The following is a 16,967-nucleotide window of genomic DNA, read 5'->3' as shown; positions in this document are numbered from 1 at the left end:
GTGCTAACAGCCTTACTTATGACAAAAGTATAGCACACCTGAAGCAATCTTGATTGGAATAAAGTGGTAAAACATTTCATTAAAAAAAGTAACAAAATGAGGGGGTTCATTTTTCCATAGAAAGTATGATTAGGGCTGCAGAAAGAAAAATTAGGGCACATTTTGAGTGACTTCTCAAATCATCTTCTATTTCATAAAAATAAACTTCTGACATGCAGACTGAAACATGTACTTTCAATACCAGCAGCAGACTTGACATGATAGCTTTACTACAGTGATCTAATGAGCAACTAGAGTGCTAACATTCAGAATTTATGGCAAATGTATAACACATCTGAATGCCTTCTTGATGGAACTCGAGTAAAAAACTGAAAGTATATCCTACTGAGGAGACTGTAGTAAATGAGGAAATTAGGAAACTTCATAACAAATAACTCTTCCAAGATGGCCACCAGAGACCAGTGTGCCCAAATGTAGCACACATATCATTCAGATATAGCCCAAGTATAGCCCAATGAGAGTATCCCAGAGTGTTCTAAAAAACAACTAGAGCGCTAACAGTCTTACTTATGACAAATGTATGGAACACCCGAAGCCATCTTGATTGGAATAAAGTGGTAACACTTAAAACATTTAATTTGCAAAGGAACAACATGAGGGGCTTCATTTTGCCATAGAAATTATGATTAGTGCTGCAGAAAGAAAAATGAGGGCACATTTTGAATTCTCAAATCCTCTTCTATTTCATTAAAAAAATTCTAACATGCATACTGAAACATGCACTTTGAATACCAGCAGCAGACTTCCCTGGTGAGCAGTAGCTTTACTACAGTGATCTAATGAGCAACTAGTGAGGTAACATTCAGAATTTATGGCAAATGTGTGACACATCTGAATGCCATCTTGATGGAACCAAAGTAAACTAGCATTGAAAATGCAATAGGTCTCGCCCGCGTTTAAGTTAAAGCAATTTTGTTTGTAATTAGGTGGCTTTTTAGCTTTGTTTTTATTAGTGTTTTTCAAACTTTCATGTACATAACATGAATATGTATGCATATATGTATATGTATGCATGCATTTTGATTTGCATTTATATAGATATGCAGATTATATATATGTTTATATACGTATGTATATATATATACACTTATATATATATATATATATATATATGCATATATATGTGCATATGTGTGCGTGTAGAGAGAGGTAGAGAGACTAGAGGTGTAGAGGTAGTGTAGAGGTAGAGGTAGAGAGGTACAGAGGTAGAGAGTAGTAGAGAGAGAGGTGGAGAGGTAGAGAGTGAGTAATAGAGAGTAGAGAGTGAGTAGTAGGGAGAGAAGCAGAGAGTGAGTAGTAAAGAGTAGTAGAGTGAGTAGTAGAGAGTGAGTAGTAGAGAGTAGTAGAGAGAGAGTAGTGGAGAGAGAGTAGTAGTGAGTAGTAGAGAGTGAGTAGTAGAGACAGAGTAGTAGTGAGAGAGTAGTCTCTGGTCTGCCTCCGTCCACAGCGCTGAGACGCCCTTGGGCATTTGCTTGCGCTTAATAAATTTCATAAATAAATAAATAAATAAAATAAAGAGTAAGTAGTAGAGAGTAGTAGAGAGTGAGTAATAGAGAGTGAGTAGTAGAGAGAGAGTAGTAGAGAGTAGTAGAGTAGTAGAGAATGAGTAGTAGAGTAGTAGAGAGTGAGTAGTAGAGAGTAGTGGAGTAGTAGAGAGTGAGTAGTAGAGAGTAGAGAGTGGGTAGTAGAGAGTAGTAGAGAGAGTAGCAGAGAGTGAGCAGTAAAGAGTAGTAGAGTGAGTAGTAGAGAGTAAGTAGTTGAGTGAGTAGTAGAAAATGAGCAATAGAGAGTAGTAGAGAGTGAGTAGTGGAGAGTGAGTAGTAGAGAGGGATTAGAAGAGAGTAGTATCGAGTGAGTAGTAGAGAGTGAGTAGCAGAGAGAGAGTAGTAGAGAGTGAGTAGTCAGTCAGTGTCAGTCAATGAGTGTCAGTCAGTGTCAGTAAATCAGTGTCAGTCAGTCAGTGTCAGTCAATCAGTGTCAGTCAGCCAGTGTCAGGCAAGGAAAGTCAGTGTCAGTCGGTCAGTGTCAGTCAATCAGTGTCAGTGAGAGTCAGTCAGTGTCAGTCAATCAGTGTCAGCTAGAGCAGCTCTGCTGACCTGGTTCTCTGGCTCTAAAGCAGCTCTGTTGACCTGGTTCTCTGGCTCTAAAGCAGCTCTGCTGCTCTGATAGAGCTCTCTTTCTTTGGCTCTAGAGCAGCTCTGCTGACCTAGTTCTTAGGCTATAGAGCAGCTCGGCTGATCTTGTCTCTGGCTCTACAACAGCTCTGCTGACCTGGTTCTTTGGCTCTAAAGCAGCTCTTCAGGCCCGGTTCTATGGTTCTAAAGCAGTTCTGGTGACTTGGTTCTCTGGGTCTAGAGCAGCTCTGCTGACCTGGTTCTCTGGCTCTAGAGGAGCTCTGCTGACCTGGTTCTTAGGCTCTAGAGCAGCTCTACTGACCTGCTTCTCTGGCTCTAAACCAGCTCTGCTTACCTGCTTCTCTGGGTCTAGAGCAGCTCTGCTGACCTGATTCTCTGGCTCTAAAGCAGCTATGCTGACCTGGTTCTCTCCCTCTAAAGCAGATCTGCTGACCTGGTTTCTCTGGCTCTAGAGTAGCACTGATGACCTGGTTCTCTGGCTCTTAAGCAGCTCTGCTGACCTGGTTCTCTGCCTCTGTAGCAGCTCTGCTGAGCTGGTTCTCTGGCTCTTTAGCAGCTCTGCTGACCTGGTTCTCTGGCTCTAAAGCAGCTCTACTGACGTGGTTCTCTCCCTCTAAAGCAGCTCTGCTGACCTGGTTCTCTCGCTGTAAAGCAGCTCTACTGACCAGGTTTCTCTGGCTCTACAGCAGCTCTGCTGACCTGGTTCTCTGGCTCTAGAGCAGCTCCCTCTAATTCAGCTCTGCTGATCTAGTTCTCTGCCTCTAAAGAGCTCCGCTGACCTGGTTCTCTGGCTCTAAAGCAGTTCTGCTGACCTTGTTCTCTCCCTCTAAAGCAGCTCTGCCGACCTGGTTCTCTGGCTCTTGAGCAGCTCTGCTGACCTGGTTCTTAGGCTCTAGAGCAGCTCTGTTGACCTGGTTCTCTTGCTCTAAAGCAGCTCTGCTGACCTGGTTCTCTGGCTCCAGAGCAGCTCTGCTGACCTGGTTCTGTGGCTCTAAAGCAGCTCTGCTTACCTGGTCCTCTGCCTCTAGAGCAGCTCTGCTGACCTGGTTCTAAAGCAGCTCTGCTGACCTGGTTCTATGGCTCTAAAGCAGCTCTGCTTCCCTGGTTCTCTGGCTTTAGAGCAGCTCTTCTGACCTGGTACTCTTATTCTAAAGCAGCTCTGCTGACCTGGTTCTCTGGCTCTTGAGCAGCACTGCTGACCTGGTTCTTAGGCTCTAGGGCAGCTCTGTTGACCTGGTTCTCTTGCTCTAAAGCAGCTCTGCTGACCTGGTTCTCCGGCTCTAGAGCAGCTCTGCTGACCTGGTTCTCTGGCTCTAAAACAGCTCTGCTAACCTGGTCCTCTGCCTCTAGAGCAGCTCTGCTGACCTGGTCCTAAAGCAGATCTGCTGACCTGGTTCTATGGCTCTAAAGCAGCTCTGCTTCCCTGGTTCTCTGGCTCTAGAGCAGCTCTTCTGACCTGGTTCTCTTATTCTAAAGCAGCTCTGCTGACCTGGTCCTCTGGCTCTAAAGCAGCTCTGCTGACCTGATTTCTATGGCTCTACAGCAGCTCTGCTGACCTGGTTCTCGGTCTCTAGAGCAGCTATGCTGACGTGGGTCTCTGGCTCTAGAGCAGCTCTGCTGACCTGGGTCTCTAGGTCTAGAGCAGCTCTGCTGACATGCTTATTAGGCTTTAGAGCAGCTCTACTGACCTGGTTCTCTGGCTCTACAGCGGCTCTGCTGACCTGGTTCTCTGGCTCTAAAGCAGGTCTGCTGACCTGGTTTCTCTGGCTTTACAGCAGTTCTGCTGACCTGGTTCTATGGCTCTAACGCGGTTCTGCTGACTTGGTTCTCTGGCTCTACAGCAGCTCTGCTGACCTGGGTCTCTGGCTCTAGAACGGCTCTGCTGACCTGGTTCTCTGGCTCTAAAGCAGCTCTGCTGATCTGTTCTATGGCTCTAAAGCAACTCTGTCCACTCCTGCAATCATCCTTACAGAAGTATGTCCTTACCTAATCCCTCTGCTGAAACATAAGTCCTTATAAACTTTTCCTGCTGTTAACTACTAGCACTCTAGGAACCTATTCACTGTCTCTGCACTTGCAGAATGATTCAGGCATTAAGACAAGCAGTGTTAGAGTCAAAAGTGCGCAATGTATGCAGTCCCTTAACCCCTTGCAGACTACCGAGTCAGTCCTGCCAAAGTCCAGGTAATAGTCATGCATGTCTGGAATCACACTGTGAGTCTGTGTCCACTCCTACAATCATCCTGACAGAAACACGTCCTTATCCAATCACTCCGCTGAAACATAAGCGCTTATAAACTTATCCTCCTGTCAACTACTAGCACTCTAGGAACCCAGTCACTGTCTATGCACTTGCAGAAGGACTCAGGCATAGAGACAATACCTAAACACTTATAAATTAACTGAGCACTCTGTTTGCAGCACTGCCATCATTCTAGTTACTAGTGATTTTCTTATAGAATGACCTAGGCCCCAACACAAGTACACTTACAATATTCTGTGCACAATCCCTACAAACCTCAGCAGATACATACTATTGGTACACTCCGCTAAATACTGAAGTAGTACTCGTGCAGCCTAGGATACCTCTTGTTAGTCTCATGCATGTTCATCAATCACCCATCCAGCACTATTTTCTTATTGTATCACTCTGCCAATACCTAAGCACTTATGGGGCAGATTTACAAGCCCCCTGCGCCACCAGTACGTCACTTTTTGTAATGTAATGGGGACTCCTCCATATTTACAAGGAGAGGACTAGCCACCCTGCATGGCGTTTCCTCTCCTTGAAAATACGAACAATTCAAACACAGCACTTTGAATTGATGGGGCGTTCCATGGGTGTTGCTGTGTCTGTTCCCACACAACACCCATGGAATAACACATCTCAAAATTTACGAGAAAGGTGGTGGTGTAGCGAGGAACAACAAGGAGAAATGTTTTTATTTCTCTTCATTTTTTCCTCTTTCAATGCATGCTGCATTCCACAGCACACATTGAAGGAGGAAAAGGGCTTTAGTGATTGTTTTTGTGCAGGAAGTGGTCCCTTCCTGCACAAAAACATCTCCCCACGACACAGATATCCTTGCACCATGGTGCAAGGGTGCCTGCGTCACTGCATGGCTGCAGTTGGTGTGTTAGTGCAGAGGGAGCACAGAATTGTAACATATTCGTGTAAATATGTCCCATCACTTCCCTGTGTTTCAGAAGTGCCGCAGCGCGGTGCACCTAAAGGGCTTGCAGTGCCATGCTGCAGATCTTACTCATAGATCTGTCCCTATAAATTCACCATACAGTACTAATGCATTCTTTCTGTTAATCATGCTCTACACATACATTCAACCAAACTTTCAGACATTACCATGCAATTATAGTTATTATTTTAAACCAGATAAGGTAATTCTGAACTTTTCTTTGCTTCTGTCTTTTGTTTTCTATTTTTTTTGTACTTTTTGTTGGTGTTTTTTAAACATTGAACAAAAAAGGAACAAGCAAACAGTTAGCTTTTGGAATTCAACATCATTCCAAAAACAAAAAACAAAAAATTAAATTGCATTTGTGGTTCCGTTGAGCTGCACACATAGCATCCACTGACTGTTCACCATACCAGATGATGATTTTGCACTTAGTGCAGTGCTGCTGTAGAAATTCAAATTCTGAGCAAATGTTTACTGGTGGTGCTGAAGTGGACGCTCCGAAGGTGGTAGCAATGCTTGGTGGTGGATTTTTTGCTGCACGCCTCATGTCTTCTCGTACAAGATTCTTCAGGTAAATGGTCCGCAGATGTTTATACATACTCGCTGTTCCACAGGAGTATTTCTTGTCACTGCCTTGCATCAGGACCCTGTCACACAGCAAGCATGTGACTTTTCTTGCGTTTACCTTTTTTTCTCTGGCAGGAAAGGTGAACATTTTTCATACCACTGATTCAGGCCTCTGCTTGGGTGGATCTTCCTCCAAGATATCTTCATCTGAAGAATGATGAGGAGCTTGCGAACCAGATGCCATTTCTCCAATGCAATTTTTTAAAAACACCAAAAAAATCTAAAACCAGCTCTGGAAGAAGAAGAGATGTCTCTCATCAACTGATAATAAACAGAATAATTAAAATGGGTGGGGTCCTTCAATAGCTACAGTGGGAAATGTTATGAACCAATCAAATCTTTTTTTTAAGGTCACATGGGATTTGTGCACCGTGCGCTCACGAAGCGCGCACTTGACACAGTTAATTACTAGTAGAAATATATTATTTTTATGAATACCTTAGATAATCTTTTGCCCTAATATGTACATTAAAGACAGGTACATATCATTTTAGAACATAAAAAATGTTGTGAGAGTCGCGCACCCAGCGCGCCCGAGCATGTATATGATGTCACGTGGGGCCTGCCAGCATTGCGTACCGTAATACGCACGTGTTGCGAATGCACAGGAGCAGGAGTCACGGACCGCGCGCATATCGGTCACGCACACCATGTAACATTGTTCGAATATGACGTAACTGAAAAAAAACACGCACTCGTCGATCACCATATCCAGATCCATCACGACCAGATGCAGATCCTTCACGACTTTACCAATGGCAGCTAGAATACCCACATCCAACGCGTGTGCGACTTTTGGGGAGTCACACACCCTTTGGGTGTGCGACTCCCCAAAAAATGTTGAAAAAATTGAATAAAGCAAATTATATAAATATATTAAAATACAAAAAAACTAAATGTTTTAAATTTATTTTTATTTTTTTGCAATTTTCAGAAAAATATATCTTGTTGTTTAATAAATAAAATATTTATAAATAAACAGTTCAAAAACTGTAGAAATTCAGTACAAAAAAATAGGTATAACTACTATTGCACTTAAACATTAGCATTTAAAAAACCTTTGAAATTCACTGATAAAACCATAGGTTTCAGAGACGTTATGAAACACCTTTGAAATTCACAGAAAAAAGCATACGTTTCAGAGACGTTATAGTTAGGAATTAGCATTTAAAAAACCTTTGACATTCACTGAAAAAAACATAGGTTACATGAGTGTTATAATTCGCTGGACATTTCACTTGTACAAAACCATTGAAATTCCTCCGTTATAGTTAGTTGTCCTAACTATAATTCGCGCGCGTGCAATGCACAGCTGATGATGTCACATATTACATCATTCATGACATGGTCAGTGACATCACTGATGACATCACTGATGACATCTCAAATGACATCACTGATAAAATCACTGATGACATCATCCACGTGACAATCCGATACACCTCATCACACACTAGTATAACCTTTGATCACTCACTGTAAAATACAGAGTACCATATCAGTTACTATATACACACTCTCTGATTCCTAAGTCTACACAAACAACTGTTCATTCACCCACAGAATCACTTATACATGCAGTCACTGATCAATGGTAACACTATCAAATGTACTCATACACCTATATACACATTGACACATCAGCAGTCATCCAAGTCGGTTAAGCAGTGATGCTACTTACTCAAGAAAAGAGTCAATCACGCTTACATTTACTCACCCACACAGTTATACACACAACACCTGATTTATACATACACATAGTAAATCATAGTTACTATGTTAAAAAATCACTATTACAATTATACACTCAGTCATACAGTTTCTCTCACAATCACAATTACATATACTTATTTATATACACCAACTCTCATATAAAATGCCTTTTATTTTTCTACTTTATTGGAGATGTACCACTGACACATATATTCACTTACCAACACACAAATAAACACTCAGACACCCAAACAACTTTTTCCATAAACACTCCTAAGCCCATATGTCTAGACAATAAACTATTCACACATGTATGCATAGAGTTACAACTCCCCCACCCAACCACAGATACACCCAGTCTCCCTTCCAAAGCCTCAGCCAACTAATCAATAACTAATATAGACACTGATGTAGTTAGTGACCAATTGATGCAGCAGGTTATACAACAACAGACACAGTGATACACACATTCACATAGTTTGGTTACTAACCCATATATTTAATGAGACACATTTAATTACTCACTTAAACAAACAGTAAGACAGCTACTAAGTCCCCCATCCAGACAGTTATATACCCACTCAATCTTCAATACAGATTGGTATATATAATAGATATTTAAATTTCAAACAAAACCACAATCACTGGATGATGTCATCAGTGATGTAATTTGAGATGTCTTCAGTGATGTCATCAGTGATGTCACTGACAATGTCATGAATGATGTATTATGTGACATCATCAGCAGTGCATTGCAGGCGCGCGAGGTATAGTTAGCACAACTAACTATAAAGGAGGAAGTTCTATGGTTTTGTTCGAGTGAAATGTCCAGCGAACTATGACACTCATGAAACCTATGGTTTTTTCAGTGAATATATATATATATATATATATATATATATATATATATATATATACTAAAGCCCGTCCGACGTTGTCCGGGTATGAATTGCTGCCGTCCAGTAGTATATTGTTTTGTAGGATTTCGTTTTGATAGCATTACTTATCTGTGACATGCCTGTGAAACGCTCTGATTCACAGTGCACTGCTGATGCACTTAAGAGTGCGCGTTCAGTAGTGTGTGAACTCGAGTTTCCCTACTTTATTTTTCCTTGCAATATTATATAGCGCGAACTCGACAACATGGCATGAGCACAATTTACATTACAGAAGAACACATTCATTTGTGGTAGGCACAGGGAGACAACGCGATTTGCCTGGAATCACAGGATGTTGAGATGATGCCGAGATTCGAACGTAGCTCCCCAGCTCTAAAGTTCGCAATTCTAGAACTTGTGGCGGAAGGTGTGTCTAAAAGTGTATGTCGGTGCTGGCCATCAATGAGAGAGACCTGTGCATTTTTCAAATGGGTAGTCAAAAAATATGAGTATGTTGCTGGAGATGTGGGCCGCCGTGCCACCAATGTACTTACCGGGGGAAGGTAAACACCCATTATTCCGCAACATTCTTTCTGCATACCATCACTCCGCATACTTTCATTACAAAAGTACTTGACTCCGCAATGCCATTATAACACATGGCATTACATTTTATATGCATTTACCACACATACATTTACAACAAAATTCGTTGTAAATGCATGAATGGTAAAAGCATGTTTTTAAAAAAATGTTTGGATAAGGTAAGTATGGGTATAGGGGTATATGTTTTGGGGTACCGAGGTATATGTTTTGGGGTGTTTGGGTATTTTAAGGGTTCAGATATAGTTTTGGGTTATGGGGTACAGGGGTAGTTTTAGGGTATAGGGATAGGTATGGGTTTTGGGGTATAGGGGTATTTTTGGGGTTCAGGGCTAGGTTTGGGTTTTGGGGTATAGGGGTATTTTTAGGGTTCAGGGGTAGATTTGGGTTTTGGGGTACAGGGGTATTTTAAGGGTTCAGGGCTAGGTTTGGGTTTTGGGGTACAGGGGTATTTTTAGGGTTCAGGGCTAGGTTTGGGTTTGGGGTACAGGGGTATTTTAGGGTTCAGGGGTAGGTTTGGGTTTTGGGGTACAGGGCTATTTTTAGGGTTCAGGGCTAGGTTTGGGTTTTGGGATACAGGGGTAGTTTAAGGGTTCAGGGCTAGGTTTGGGTTTTGGGGTACAGGGGTATTTTAGGGTTCAGGGGTAGGTTTGGGTTTTGGGGTACAGTGGTATTTTTAGGGTTCAGGGCTAGGTTTGGGTTTTGGGGTACAGGGGTATTTTTAGGGTTCAGGGGTAGGTTTGGGGTTTGAGGTACAGGGGTATTTATAGGGTTCAGGGCTAGGCTTGGGTTTTGGGGTACAGGGGTATTTTTTCAGGTTTAGGGATAGGTTTGGGTTTTGGGGTACATGGTATATTTATAGGGTTAAGATGGGTTAGTGTTTAAGGGTGTTGGGAATTTTACGGAGTAAGAGTGGGTTATGATTATGGGGTGCAGGGGTATTTAAAGGGAGCAGGGTGGGATTAGCACACAATATGAGACATGGTATGAAGGGCGGAATGTACCACACGCCCCCAGCGTTTGTCACGCCCCCAGCACACACCCACAGCACAACGCAGACACTCCCACAAGGGACTACTTTGCTGGCACGGTTCTTTTACCTTTTAAATGTATATGGTGGGCGTCTGCATAACATATGTCCTTCTGCTGCAACTGCTCTTTCCAACGCTGTATTGAGTGTTGTGATTGGTGCTGTGGTTCCTGAGATTACCCGCCTCAAAGGTTTGGGCTCTCTCTTTATTATATTAGTATGGATATATATATATATAGATATTTGAAACTATACTGTGTTAATATTTAATTTAATGAATAGAAATTGAACTATTTATTTATATATTTATATATTTATTCCTCTGTCCATACAATATTGAGTATTTTGCACAACAAGATATTATGATCTCTTTTTGTATTTATACTAAAATGTAGACTCTCTAGATTTGATTGTTTGCACATTGCAATGTTTGCACATAATTTCGTGGCATTTTGCACAAATTTATGTGGCACTTTAATGCGATCTTTTGCACATTTCAGCTCTATGCTCTATTTGCACATTTGATATGTATGCATTATTTGCACATATAACAACTAGTATGGACTAACACAGTATTTAAACAACAACGTTTTGGTCATTGACTTCATGCTTTTATATACTTTTTTAATATACATTGTTTTAATTGTCTTCAATGTATACAATTTGCTCAGACTAATGTCTATATGGATTTAATTACTATTTGTTTTTATTCCATTTTGCATTCAACATTTACTTGTATAATCTTAATAATGTTTGGAAGACATACTCGACATTTTTTGTATTGAGTAGTATGTTCTCACTTTCCATCACCACGTGAGTAGATTGAAAAAAATGCTTCTGAAAAAAACTATGGAACGGTTACTATTTAAATGGTTAATGTTTCACTTACTGACGATCTGTGAGCAAGCCGGATGCCCGAAAGGCGCCAGATTTTGGAAACTCGACCTTCAATAAAACCTTGTGCCCAAAAGAAACGCTGGATTTGCGTGGTTTCTCTGTCGCTTTGCTGGCGTGGTGGGAGACTACAGCTGAGTGATATATATATATATATATATATATATATATATATATATATATATATATAAGCAATTTTTCTGCGATGCGAAAGTTTGAAGAAGGCACTCACTCGTCATGATTTAGGTGATAGGCGGTTTTATTTAAACAGTTGTGGCCATGCCCTATGCGTTTCGGTCAGGTGACTCTGACTTTGATCACGGGAATAGATTATACAGAGTAAAGTTCTTCTATTATTGTGGTTCTCTTCGCACATGGCTACTTCCTGTTTAGACATATATATATATATATATATATATATATATATATATATATATATATATATATATATATATATATATATATATATATATATATATATATATATATATATATATATATATATATATGTATATATATATATATGCCAGGAATGATTCTTTGGGGTGAAAGAACCAGAGAGACACAGCAGGGGAGTGTGGGAAGGGTCTTTATTTCCACGGAGCTTCTGGCATGACGCGTTTCGGTGCAATACCTTCCTCAGATGCCAGCCCCAGCTACAGTTTAAAAATGCCAGAAGAGTCTATCTTTAATGTCCTTCTGTCCCGCCTGGATTGGCTGTTCAGGTGGGCGGGGTTGGATTCACGAACAGCACCGCAGCAGCGTCGGCTAACTACAGGTACCAGCATGCCTTGTCCACGACATGCAGGTAAGTGATTCCACCCAGTCCTAGTGTCCCAAGCAGGGTCCTGAGTTCGTGTGGGCGAGGAATATTCTTGTGGCAAAGCTGTGCAGGTGAAAGTCAAAACCCCTCCCGAGTCCCCTAGTCGCTTCATCTGCGTGTGTCCGTTCTCAGCCGGGCCATGGATCCGTCGATGAAGTCATCGCAGCTCCTCCGTGAAGTCACAGTTTGAGGCACAATGGCTGAGAGTGGATGCAGCGGGTCAGTGCATTCCATTACCATGGAAGAGAAGAGTGCCGAAGCTTTTGTCCGTTTGGCACTGACCTCTGAACGAAGCGGGTCTCTCACAGCACGCCTCAGGACTGGCGTGCAAAGTAAATGCCACGAATGATTCTTTGGGGTGAAAGAACCAGAGAGACACAGCAGGGGAGTGTGGGAAGGGTCTTTATTTCCACGGAGCTTCTGGCATGACGCGTTTCGGTGCAATACCTTCCTCAGATGCCAGCCCCAGCTACAGTTTAAAAATGCCAGAAGTCTATCTTTAATGTCCTTCTGTCCCGCCTGGATTGGCTGTTCAGGTGGGCGGGGTTGGATTCACGAACAGCACCGCAGCAGCGTCGGCTAACTACAGGTACCAGCATGCCTTGTCCACGACATGCAGGTAAGTGATTTCACCCAGTCCTAGTGTCCCAAGCAGGGTCCTGAGTTCGTGTGGGCGAGGAATATTCTTGTGGCAAAGCTGTGCAGGTGAATGTCAAAACCCCTCCCGAGTCCCCTAGTCGCTTCATCTGCGTGTGTCCATTCTCAGCAGGGCCATGGATCCGTCGGTGAAGTCATCGCAGCTCCTCCGTGAAGTCACAGTTTGAGGCACAGAGGCTGAGAGTGGATGCAGCGGGTCAGTGCATTCCATTATCATGGAAGAGAAGAGTGCCGAAGCTTTTGTCCCTTTGGCACTGACCTCTGAACGAAGCGGGTCTCTCACAGCACGCCTCAGGACTGGCGTGCAAAGTAAATGCCACAAATGATTCTTTGGGGTGAAAGAACCAGAGAGACACAGCAGGGGAGTGTGGGAAGGGTCTTTATTTCCATGGAGCTTCTGGCATGACGCGTTTCGGTGCAATACCTTCCTCAGATGCCAGCCCCAGCTACAGTTTAAAAATGCCAGAAGAGTCTATCTTTAATGTCCTTCTGTCCCGCCTGGATTGGCTGTTCAGGTGGGCGGGGTTGGATTCACGAACAGCACCGCAGCAGCGTCGGCTAACTACAGGTACCAGCATGCCTTGTCCACGACATGCAGGTAAGTGATTCCACCCAGTCCTAGTGTCCCAAGCATGGTCCTGAGTTCGTGTGGGCGAGGAATATTCTTGTGGCAAAGCTGTGCAGGTGAAAGTCAAAACCCCTCCCGAGTCCCCTAGTCGCTTCATCTGCGTGTGTCCGTTCTCAGCCGGGCCATGGATCCGTCGATGAAGTCATCGCAGCTCCTCCGTGAAGTCACAGTTTGAGGCACACCATACCAAACTGGCGGGGGCGAACCGCCCACCATCCTTGCTGTAAAGACCCCCTGCCATGTAAAGATGGCTGGGGGGGTCCGCGGCGGACGGAAAGACCGTCTGCCGCTTTTCCGCCCCAGTCGCCTTGCGACCGCGGCGGAAAAAGGCTGTATATGGTGGCGGTGTCTATCAGACAACGCCAACCATATTACACAATATTCAAGAATGCCTTTCCGTGGCTGCAATGCCGCCACGGAAAGGGATGCAGAGTCTCCCTGCGGTGGCCCGTTGTGGGCCCCCAGAGACTCCGGGGAGAGTGCACATGGGGGGTACCTATGGTACCCCCCTGCATTTCAAGGAACAACATGGCAGGCACCGCACGGTGCCTGTCACGTTGTGCTTTGAAATGCACAAGATGTATTCTTAGCATTGTGGCAGGCGGTGCTTTCAGCACCGCCCGCCACAATGCTAAGAATATGGGATGCGCCCACCACTGTGGTAGCCGCATCCTAATACCTCCCACGGGACCCCTGCCCGTATGGCGGGCGGTCCCTTCACACGATGGGATGGCGGGCGGACTAAGTCCGCCCGTCATCCTAATGGACCCCTAAGAGTCTTAATTCATCATAGCATACCCCTAGCCCTTCTATTCCTCCAACAGGCCCTAAGTATAAGTATATTAAACAATATTACATTCATAGTCATCCCTTTCACAGTGCTAAGAGTCATATAATATGTAATGACATCTTTAAGATGTTTTTAATAGCATCTGTCCCTTCAAGAGGATCAGGTAATGAGCACTGCATTTTTGTATGTGAGTTATGATTTGCATGGCTGTTGTGCAATTTATGGATTGTGGTCCAAGCATACCTTTTGAATTTCAGTAATTTTTTGGTTTTAATTTAGCATGACTACACTGTAAATGTGTTTCTTGAAAGAACGATTTGTATGTTTGAGTGTCTTTCTGGTTTGCGAATGTTTCATTAACATGAAACTTTTTTGCGTGAAAAATGTAGACATGTTTCGCAGCTGTGTTACAAAACTATGCCTGATGTCGTCATTATTTCAAAATTTCTAGGTGGTGTTACTGTCACTTTGATTACTGAACTGTTCACTCAGTCCGCACGCCCAGCAGCTCACACGATAGGAGGTTCTATGGGATGGATTAGTTTTTTTGTAGTAGGGATGCTTTTTCCTTTCATAGTGGTATGTATATATCTTTTTACTTTTGTAAAACAATCATTTAACAAAAAAGTTTGTCCTTTTCTCAGTGATGTGTATGTATCATTTTTTTCTTCTTTAAATCAATGTTTGAATTTTGTCTGTTTTCACAGATTTGTATCAATCTGTCAAGAACTGCTTAGTTTGGTTTTTTGTTTGGGAGGTTTTGTTATACATTTCCAATAATGATGCTAAGTAGTTTTATGGACGAGATCGAATAATATATGCCACTTTAATTTATAATCAGACCACTAAGACAGGCAGTAGGCTAAAAACTAGTAAACGGAGGTGATTGAGTTGGGATACTCCGTCAATTCCCTTTAAGAAGTCAAACTTCAGTGTAAGAGACAGCATTGATATCTGGTGGGCACAAATTATAGTGAATACTGATTCCAGAAAGATATGGAGCAATTTAGGGCATGACCTCATGATATCAGTAGAGATTGTTTCTTTCTGCTAAGAGGCATGAGAAAGAGGAATTGCTGCAGCCTGACAGGGTGCCACGCTTCCATCAAAAATAAAAAATATAAGATAAATGCCATGGTATTTTACCATGGCAGTTATCTAACATTTTATTTTCTATAGAGTGTTCCAAGGTGGGAACAGTTGGGGGTATTAAGAGCATTATTTAAACTTTATAAAATTGTCTTAAAATTGCAGAAATTTACAAACTAACGTCTTTATTAACCGTGTATGCGCACCTGAGTATAATGAAATATTGAATCTTTTCTTTTTTATTTTAGAATGGACTAAGCCAATACTGTTTCCTCGTCTTTTTTGTTGAGTGTTCTCTAATAGCAACATTTATTTACTTCATTGTTCCGGAGACCAAGAACAAATCTTTTCTTGAAATTAAGGAGAAATTTCGAAATCTTAATAGAAAGAATAACCTCTTGCTGCCAGCGCAAAATGGAGAGACACTGGTTGACACAGACTTTTAAATAGTGTAAAGCACTTGGTAACTTTAGGTCTTTCAAGGATTTTTTAACCGGATAGTCACCGATATATTTGCTATATATTACAATAACGTTTATCGCTCAAAATACTATTGCTCTACTACAGTCAAAGCAAAGGAGCCAACTATTGTTATCCATCATGTGAGCTAAATATGTACGCATAACACATTGATAAACCTCTTTTATGAATGATGTAATTGTTTTGCTTCTTCCCATTCTATATCTACAGTCGATCATGAATAAAAAAGCTTTCTAACTAGGAAACTTGCACAAAAAGATCAAGACCTTAACTGGCTCTAAGTGAGCCATGGCCTACCAGGAATGAGGTCTGGCAATGCACAAAAACAGACATTAAATCAAGGTACTGTGGAGCCCTCTATTTCTGTCCTTTGAAGATTGACGACAAACAGATGTATACGCCTGTCTGTCACATGTCGTGGACGATGCCAGTCACATGGATTCCTTTCATGACTCAGGGACGAAGCACTATAGGGAGACTGTAATTGATCTCTGTTGTCTTGGAGCCTGAGAACCTATATAATTCCGAATGAAATACCAAGTTATCCTGTCTGCACACTTTTGTAACTAGTGATAAGCAAGCAGTCATTACACGTTTACATTTACATTGTCAACTGTTTTATTGCTTATGGCCCTCGATAATGGTGCTATATGTTTTATTATGTTGTCTGCTGATTTTGGTTATTCTGTTTCTGGTGGTAATCTATTTATTAATTTGTCAATCACAGAATTCTGTTTTACTTACATTAGGCAATACCCTTAGTACCCTGTTACAGTTTTTATTAGGTACACTTCTTTGGCCACTACCATTTTACAGCACCTTCCACTCCCAAATCCCACCATTTTCAATCCACCAGAAGCATTGTAGAACTCTGCCACATATTTAATTTGAAATAAATGAAACATGCTTAATTACAAATGGTAAAATTTTGATTTCAAAGTGCCAAAACATTTGACTGGATGATGTTACAAACAGAAGAAACTATTAATACTTTATTAGTCTCTTAGACATAAGTAATTCTAAACAGAAAACAGAAGATGGACACCACTGAGATAACATGCAAATATTGAATTTTTTATCTAAAGTTCGAGTAGTTCACAATACTTCATGTGACTTATGATTTGGTCTTCAAATTAAACAAATGTTACTGGTTGTTGTGAAAATTAGTGCTAGATGAGGACATTGACACTTCCAGACTGGTGACATGAGTGTTCTAGGAAGTCCTGATGCATATACATTTGCCTGGATTTTGCAAACGGCATACTGCTAGCATTTTAGAGCATTAGTGCAGTTTTATGTATCCCCCCTATCCATATTATATACACACACACAGATTGAAAGGCAAACAATTCTCCTTTTGACA

The 16,967-nt window shown here is 42.0% G+C and overlaps 1 protein-coding gene across 2 annotated transcripts in view; it reads left to right on the top strand.

Annotated features, from left to right (window-relative positions):
- Positions 1–16,208, top strand: part of LOC147679581 (solute carrier family 2, facilitated glucose transporter member 11-like) — a 318,984-nt gene extending 302,776 nt beyond the window's left edge. For both annotated transcript variants that reach the window (XM_086943164.1, XM_086943165.1), the window contains exons 11-12: positions 14,487–14,614; positions 15,373–16,208. In XM_086943164.1, the coding sequence (XP_086799290.1) occupies positions 14,487–14,614; positions 15,373–15,570 (326 nt within the window). In that variant the 3' untranslated portion in view covers positions 15,571–16,208. The remainder of the gene's footprint in view (positions 1–14,486; positions 14,615–15,372) is intronic.
- The last annotated feature ends 759 nt before the right edge of the window (positions 16,209–16,967 follow it).

The sequence above is a fragment of the Lissotriton vulgaris genome, chromosome 11 (genome assembly GCF_964263255.1).
Source record: "Lissotriton vulgaris chromosome 11, aLisVul1.2, whole genome shotgun sequence".
Lineage (NCBI taxonomy): Eukaryota > Metazoa > Chordata > Amphibia > Caudata > Salamandridae > Lissotriton > Lissotriton vulgaris.
Note: the sequence above shows the minus strand (reverse complement) of the source record. Positions and strands in the feature narration are given on the sequence as shown.